Genomic DNA, 8,466 nt, shown 5'->3' with positions numbered 1-8,466 from the left:
GCCTAGGGGAGATGCTCCCGCACCTTTTAGGTGGTGATACAAATTTTATGAAAATATCTCTTATATTTTAAGATACTGGAACTTTGGTTGGATCTCACAGCCAAGTTAATAATCATCCCTGAGGTCACTTAAGCTTTAGCCTGCTATCTTGCTGTACTCTGCCTGTTTGTTTATCCTGCCTTAAGAGAACAATGTAACAACCGACCCTGCTTACCTTGGATTTTCCATGGAATCAGCTTTGACAGCCTAAGTTAATATATAGCTGTAATCTTAAACTATATACTCTTCTATGCCCCTGACCCAGACAGCAATGCATGTGTGTGTGTGTGTGTGTGTGTGTGTGTGTGTGTGTGTGTGTGTGTGTGTATTATGATTATCATTTGCTGAAAACAGAAGACAGGTTAAAATTGTCCTTACATAACAAATATGCACCATTAAATGTTGTAAACAGCATATGGATATTGCATGATAAGACTATGTTTGCCTTACTGAATGCTTTTGGGGTCAGTTGGAGTTAATAACTTAATCCCCCTTGTAAAACTCTGTTAAAGATTTCTGTAAAGTATCCCTATTCCTTCCCCATGTGATGTTTTCTGTGCTTTTCAGTAAATACAGAACAAAGTCCTTTGTTAGGGACAAGACACATGTGATACAGGCAATAGGAATGGATCAGATACACACAACAGACAGACTACAGAAAAGCCAGATACCACAAATTACAGACGGAAGGAAGACGCAGACAGAGAAGTGTAGAATGTAATCATGTGTTTGCTTTTGGTCAAAATAAATCAGAGGAAGCGCTGAACTTTCTTTGATGAGACACCAATACACCTTGGTGCCTCTGAGACTATCTTAAATGCATTTAACTGACACATTTTTCATAGGACTTGGCTGTTTTGTAATCAAATGTAAGTGCAAAGCCAAAATAAGCAAAGCTAAGACATAAAACATGTGTATTATCTCAAACAGGCTAGGAGAGCACCAAGATCATTTCCAAAGCAACATTTGCCCAGAGTAAAGGAAGCATGGGGGTTTTATTCAGGGGAATAGATGTGTGTGTGTGTATATACATATAAACATATACATGAGTGGGCCCATTCTCAAACATGCTCAGTTAAGGAGTACATGTTCCATCATGTACAGATAAGCTAATAATTTAAAACGAAAAGATAGTAGATGCATTTTTAGCTCAAATCAGCACAGATGTAAAAGATTAAAGTGATGGATAGAAATATCTCTAAGCATGTTCAACTTGTACCATAGAGTTTTAATAGAAAATCAATGAAAGAATACTTTGAAGGCACACTAACACAGGAGTCTGCCCATGAAGCCATGGTGGCACTCGCCTTGCTTAGTCACTAACAGTTTCATTGCTACTCACCACTGGTCAGTAACTACCGTGGTGCCTGGCTAGGATGAACTTAATGAATCATGGTTGTTGCTGCATTCTTTTTCCTGGACAAATCTTTATTGGAAGACAGAGCATAGTGTGTGTCTGAAGGAGGTGAGTTCTAAGGATGTAGATAGTGACATCTGATGAAACATCTCCAGATCAGAAGGGCAGCAGTACTCAATACAGGGCACTGCTTTCAACTTCAGTGGAGTGTTTTGCTTGCCTCCTGCGATTTCACGGAACCAAATAAAAGTGTGTGGTGAAGTAGCTTCTGTGAGAATACAAAAGTTCACAAGTAGCGAATTGTTTCGATTTCATGATTTACAGATTTGGTTGGTGGAAGTCCATCTGCTTGATATGCTTAAGTAGTAGCAGCCCTTGAAACCTATCTCAGAGAGCTCTTCTTTATCTGAATATATATATGCTTAATGGAGGAGCATGATGTTTTACTTGAGTTTATAATACATTTACTTGTATTCTCTGGCAATAAATAAAAATTAGTGACTGACAGTAAGATAGATGTTGAAATATATAGTTAATTTGAAGGCACTGTGGTATCTTAATTTGGATTCTTTTCCTGGTAGCCATGTTTTCATCCATCCTGTACTGAAATTTTGTAGACTCTGATATTTCCTAGTGTTACTCAAAAAAAAAAACCTATTATATAGAATTTATTCTTCAAAGGCAGTGATTTCCCCCCAGTTTCATAATGCCCCTGGAGGGCTACCAGAGATGCCTTATGTTATCAACCAATGATGAATTACTCACATGGGGAAGAAAATTGATGTTTAGCATGTTTACAGCACATTTATCTATGTATTTCTGACTGGCTAAATGATAATTTATTGACCTCCATGCCTCTATGATGAGTGTTACTTATAAGTCCTTTCTAGACACCTAACATTATAATATGTATTCTTCTCTAGTTCACTTAAAAAAACTAGTCTGTAATGAATTTATGAACACAACAGGAATTTATTATTTGTTTTAAAATGGCATATTAGGTGCAATAATTTTGCATTATGAGAAATAATAATCATAATTTAATTTTCCCAATTATAAAAATATATGCACTATAAGAACCAAGTTGGCATAAATTGTTATTGTTACTATTATCATTTCCTAAGATATACTCAGTTCTGTACTTAGTGGTCTCCCTAACAATCAAAAATTCTTACTGTCCCCAAGTAAATACAGCGCTTTAGTCAATGTTATGGTTTAGATATGAGGAGCTCACACCTCATGCACATGTATTGAAAGCTTTCTCCTGAACTAATGGGCAGGTAATTAGATCAAGAGGGCTCAAGAGGCCTCTAGCCTAATAAGTGGGTTTTATACTGAGGGATTCATAAATTGATAGTGTTGTTGGGAAGTGATGGAAAATTTTCAAGGGAGTAAATCACTGAGGCATCATGCCTTAGGAGCTATATTTTTTTTAAATAGTCTTTCTTCCTCTTCCTTTTCCTCCTTCTCTTCCTTCCCTCCCCCATCTCTCAACATGCTCTCTGCCCCAGGCCCAGAAACAACAAAAAGAAATTGCTATAGTCTGAATGAAATATCTAAAACTGTGAGCCAAACTAAGTCTTTCCTTCTTTTATGTGATTCAATCTGCAGAGAAAAACAAACAAAAGAACTTGACTAATACAGTCAATATAGATTTCATGTTAATAAAATTTATTTTATTGAGATCCCAAAGGTATTTGTTTGCTCTATATTTAACAGTTCAATGGCCAGATCAGTTGGTAGACACAAAAATTAACATTGTAAGAAGACACAGAGGTGTTTGCAAGTATTTGTCCAACTGTTTTCACCCTCATTAGCATTTATAAGAGTTTCAGAATTAACAATCTTGCCAATGCCTCAATCTTTTTTATATTAGCTATCCCCTCAGAATGTAATAATATTTAATTGATTATCATTTTTTCTTAATGATTAATTATACTGGAAATGTAAACAAAATGTGCTGCCTTTTCTACTACAAGGTTAATTAAGACAAAACTCCAATTTAAAAAAAGTAAAAGAAAATGCCACTTGGCAGAAATTTAAATTCCCACCGGGTCAGCACTTTTTGAAATCAAAATATGTGCTCAAGGTTACATGATATTCTCAAAAGTTGCACTCTGCTTATCAGCAGCACTGTTTTGAGTTAGCCAACAGTGTGAGAGTATGAAACCAAGCTCTGCTCACCCCAGTAAGGCACCAGACCCTTTGCATTAGAAATTATATATATATATATATATATATTTAATAAATATATAATTATGTATATAATTATATATATAATATATATATATAATATGTGTATAGGTCTAATTAGTGTTTCATGCATGTGGCTATTAGGGCTGTCCACTATAGTATGGGCAATCTGCCGGGGGCACCACCCATGAAAAACACTGACTTTCTCTCCCCATACAGCCATCAACTGCACAAGCTTCTCAATTAGGAGTGGCCCTTGTGAGCTCCTCCCCATCCATGCTGGAACATTGACTAGATCAACCTTGAGCGGTTTTTATATAATTAACTCTTCATGGTGAAATATCTTCATGTTTAGTTTTGTGACAATTTATATTCATGTTACTAGTCCTCTTAGATACTAAGGTTTTGAAATATTTTTTTCTCAGAAACTTGTCTTTATATTATCTTACTAGTAGTTTTGGAATAACTCAACCTTTTAGTATATTTTAAAAAATCCAATTTAATGATTTTTCACTTAGGAATTGTGCTTTTAGTGTCTAAACAAAAGAGCAAAACGTTAATCTTCCATATTTTCTGATAGGAATTTTATAGCTGGAGGTCTCTATTTAGATACATGGTCCCATGGAGTTCACCTTTTGAATGTAATATGATAGACAGAGCACAGTTATGTTTGTTAACATGAGTACACACTTGTCTGAGCACTATTCTTGAGAAGAATGTCTTTTCCTACTAAATTATCATTAGATCTTTTAAAAAACAGTCACTACAATTCCAATAAAACTCCAAACATTTTTATTTTTAAAAAATGACATGCTGATACATATATTCAGGGAAAACTCAAAGGACTTAGATTTTTGAAAACACAACATAACTGGAGAATAAACAAAACCTGATTTCAAGATTTCTGATAAACCTATAACAATCAAGAAAGTGTTGTATTGACACTTTCTTGTATCAACTTGAGAAAAGGAACTAAAATAAAGTTCCTAAAAGGAACTAAATAAAGAATCCAGAAATAGGTCCATATGTACAAAAATGACTGTTTTTTAAAACATCCAAAGATAATTCAGTGGGAAAAGAGAGTCTTCTCAAGAAACAGTGTTCAGTCAAGTGTGTACTCATGTTCTTAGTACCCTGTGATCTCAAGTGCCTGGAAGGACTAGGCTACTTTGAGTAATTATATCAACAGAGACCATCTAATTGTCCAAAAACTCTGCATGGGGACATTCAATTACTGGTGCTCAGATGTTAGCTGTTTAGGAAGCTTTCATCGAAATTATTGGAAGATATGTATTAACCTGGAAGATATTTCATGTGCCACCCTCACCCAAAACATTACTAAACCAAACCAGGGAAATGAGGTGGAGAGTATGTTTTCAATAGTTTCTCCAATTCATTCTGATATTCATCCAGGTTTGAAAAGCAATGTGGGCTGGGTGGTGGTGGTGGTGGTGGCGGCGGCGGCGGCGGCGGCGGCGGCGGCGGCGGCGGCGGCGGCGGCGGCGGCGGCGGCGCACGCCTTTAATCCCAGCACTCGGGAGGCAGAGCCAGGCAGATCTCTGTGAGTTCGAGGCCAGCCTAGGCTACCAAGTGAGTTCCAGGAAAGGCGCAAAGCTACACAAAGAAACCCTGTCTCGAAAAAAAGAAAAAGAAAAGCAATGTGGGTTTTCTACAAGCTTTTCTTGGAGAAAATTTTGAATTCTCGCACATGTGATTTTATGGCTACTGACTTGTAAGTATAGGCTTCTTTTGTCTGTTCTGATGTGTCAAATAGTAATATTTATTCAGATTTATGCACAAGCCTCTGATTTAAGCACTGGGAAAAAGCAAAAAGAACAGGATAGACAGGGTCACTGAACTGTAATGAAAGATTGGGAAACTGGGACTTAGAAGATAAATCGATTGGAAGAGCAATTTTGTACAGTTATTTATGATTAAGATAATAATAATTAGAGTAGAAAATCAGGGGACAGGGGGTTACACAGAGAGTTATCAGTGAAGGCCTTTCCTGGAAGCGGCTGAGTGAAGAAGCCAGCACAGACAGGACAGGACTTGGTGTGCTTGCACTGTGTGCTCCAGCTGATCCTGGAGCAGAGGGCAAGCCCAGTGGCTGGAGCCTGGCAGACAACACACAGGCTGATGGGGTGAGGTGGAAGGGCAGATGCAGCACAGAGTCTGGGCCACACATTTGAAGCTCTGTCTGTATTTTGGGTGTGGAGGATCCCAGTAGGGGAGGGACATGACCCATAGGTGATGGCTGCTCTCTGTGCAGAGAATGGACTGCAGAGAGGCAGGATGAGTTAGTGTGTGTGTGGTAGGGGAGGGGGTACAGCCCTCAGGAGCCTGTTGCAGAAGGCCAGGGGAGGGGCTAGGATGTATGGAAGCCATGATGCAGCAGTGTGCAGAGGGAGGGGGGTCCCTGGACAGGGCTTTTGGGGGCGCAGATGGGACCTTCAGTGACTGTGTCTGGGTGTGGGGCATGAAGCAGCTCAAGCCCTCCGGGCTTATTTATCCACGCAGAGACACGGCGCTGCTGTTTTCTATCAGATGCTCCAAACGCCTTAGACTCTCAGCAGACAGTGGTTGTAGGGTTAACCAGTGACTTGGCGGGGTGGGGGGGAGAAAGAAAGAAAAGGCATCGTGGGCGGTGCGCGCTCCAGGGACGCGTGCGCGCACCCAGCATTCTGCGCGAGCCAGGGGCAGGCGGAGGGACGCGAGCAGACTGCACGCCGCCGCCGTGCCCAGCCAGCCAGCCCGAGCCAGGCAGCCAGCGAGCGCCAGTGGAGCCCGCGTGGAGGGAGCCGCCGGCTGAGCCGCAAGATGAACACCCTGCTGTCGCGGGCGAACTCGCTGTTCGCCTTCACGCTGAGCGTCATGGCGGCGCTCACCTTGGGCTGCATCCTCACCACCGCCTTCAAAGACAGAAGCGCGCCTGTGCGCCTGCACGTCTCCAGGATCCTGCTCAAAAAAGTGGAAGACTTCACCGGACCCAGGAAAAAAAGCGACCTGGGCTTCATCACGTTCCACATCTCTGCGGATTTGGAGAAGACTTTCGACTGGAACGTCAAGCAGCTCTTCCTTTACCTCTCGGCAGAATATTCCACGAAAAGCAACGCTGTGAACCAGGTGGTCCTCTGGGACAAGATCCTTCTGCGAGGCGAGAACCCCAAGCTGGACCTGAAAGATGTCAAAAGCAAGTATTTTTTCTTTGACGACGGGCACGGTCTCAAGGGAAACAGGAATGTCACTTTGACTCTGTCCTGGCAAGTTATCCCGATTGCTGGGATTCTGCCTCTTGTGACTGGATCTGGACGCGTGTCTGTCCCATTTCCAGACTCGTATGAAATTGCCACGACTTTTTGAAGAACTCTCTCTGCGTCTGAAAGGGACATCTGTGTTCTTAAGGAATCATATTTCTTTCATCTTTTCCCTCCCGTCTTGCTGACTTCTTTTGTATTTTGTTTCTTTAAGATGTGCTGTTTTTGTGTCTGGGACTGGCTGAGCTCCTCATCCTCATGCTTCCTTCCATTTATCTAACATGGAGACTGCATTCATAGATCTTACTGTGACAGTGGTTGTTATGTTTTCTTTTGTATAAGAATTAACATCAAATTGTGTAGTTGGAGGGAAGGACTGATAGAGTACTGGAACATTATTGTACAAACAAAACAACAAAAGAAGTTCACCAGAGCAGAATATTATCAGACAATTGCATAATAAGGATTGAAAAGAACACACAGTTTTGTCGTGTTCACTGTGTTATTCCGTGTGTAATATAAACGTGTTTGGAAAAAATTTAAAAATTCGATGTATGGGTGTTGTCATAATAACTGTATTTTATTCCTGACATTCCTTGTAGGTTCACATTGATTGCCATTTTCTTATATCTTCTAGGATGTGTTTGATTACTAGAAAAATTGTGATTTGCTTCTTCGAAGTCTGACATACAAAATAAGTAAATACAAATGAGAATGAGAATTTACCCCCACTTCAGAAATCTTAATGCTTGTTTTCCTTGCCAGCAAATATTTGAATAGTGAATGCCTCTTTAGGCTGTAAATAATTATAACTCACTTCATACCTCTTAAGTAAATCAAATGTGTGTCTTACAGTGTTTTCTCTGCAAAGATTGCTGTGCATTGTATCTTTGCAAGATGTTTTAGCACTGTTACTGAAATTTGAAAGTGTTTGCATGCTTAACATGTGATGAGTATGGTCTAGTATGTTTAATACCATTAAACAAATGCTAGCTGCTTAAAACCGTTTTAGGTCTATTATTTAATCATTGTTGGGATATTGCTAATAACACTTGTGGTATGATTTTTCACTTACAATCACATATATATTATATATTCTATAATCTAAAAGTAAGCAGTACAAGCTTTAGTTCTTTTCAAATCAAGAAGCTGAAATTCAGAAATTTGTTTCATTACTGCAGGCAAACAATAGAGTTCAAACTTGAAATCCAATCTGATTCTTTTTGTTAAATACTGTTTTTATTTATGAGATTACAATATAATTACATTTTCCTCTTCCCTTTCCTCCCTCCAAACACTCTCGTGTAACCTTCAAATTCAGGGCATATACATATATCCCTAAATACAACATGCTCAGTTTGTATAATGGTACTTATACGACTTCAGGGCTGACCATTTGGTATTGAATAATCCATTGGTGTGCTCTTCCCCAGGGTAGACTATTTCTCTCACTCTCATTGTTTCTTAGTTATCTGTAGTTTTTTGTCGAGGGTTGAGGCCTTATGTACCCCCGCCCCCACCCACACATAGAGGTATCAATTTGGACTGGGCTCCACAACTCTATTTTGTCATCAGCTGCTATTCAGCTTTAAAGAAAACGGAAATAATAAATTTGCAGGT

At 39.6% G+C, this 8,466-nt stretch overlaps 1 protein-coding gene across 1 annotated transcript; it reads left to right on the top strand.

Moving 5' to 3' along the window:
• Nucleotides 1–6,244: 6,244 nt before the first annotated feature.
• Nucleotides 6,245–7,849, top strand: LOC107399865 (signal peptidase complex subunit 3). The gene has a single exon (XM_015989367.3). It carries the CDS (start codon nucleotides 6,410–6,412, stop codon nucleotides 6,950–6,952), a length of 543 nt encoding a protein of 180 aa, XP_015844853.1. The 5' UTR covers nucleotides 6,245–6,409; the 3' UTR covers nucleotides 6,953–7,849.
• The last annotated feature ends 617 nt before the right edge of the window (nucleotides 7,850–8,466 follow it).

This window comes from Peromyscus maniculatus, chromosome X (assembly GCF_049852395.1).
Source record: "Peromyscus maniculatus bairdii isolate BWxNUB_F1_BW_parent chromosome X, HU_Pman_BW_mat_3.1, whole genome shotgun sequence".
Taxonomy (NCBI): domain Eukaryota; kingdom Metazoa; phylum Chordata; class Mammalia; order Rodentia; family Cricetidae; genus Peromyscus; species Peromyscus maniculatus.
The sequence above is the reverse complement of the archived record's forward strand: the minus strand, read 5'-3'. Positions and strand labels throughout refer to the sequence as shown.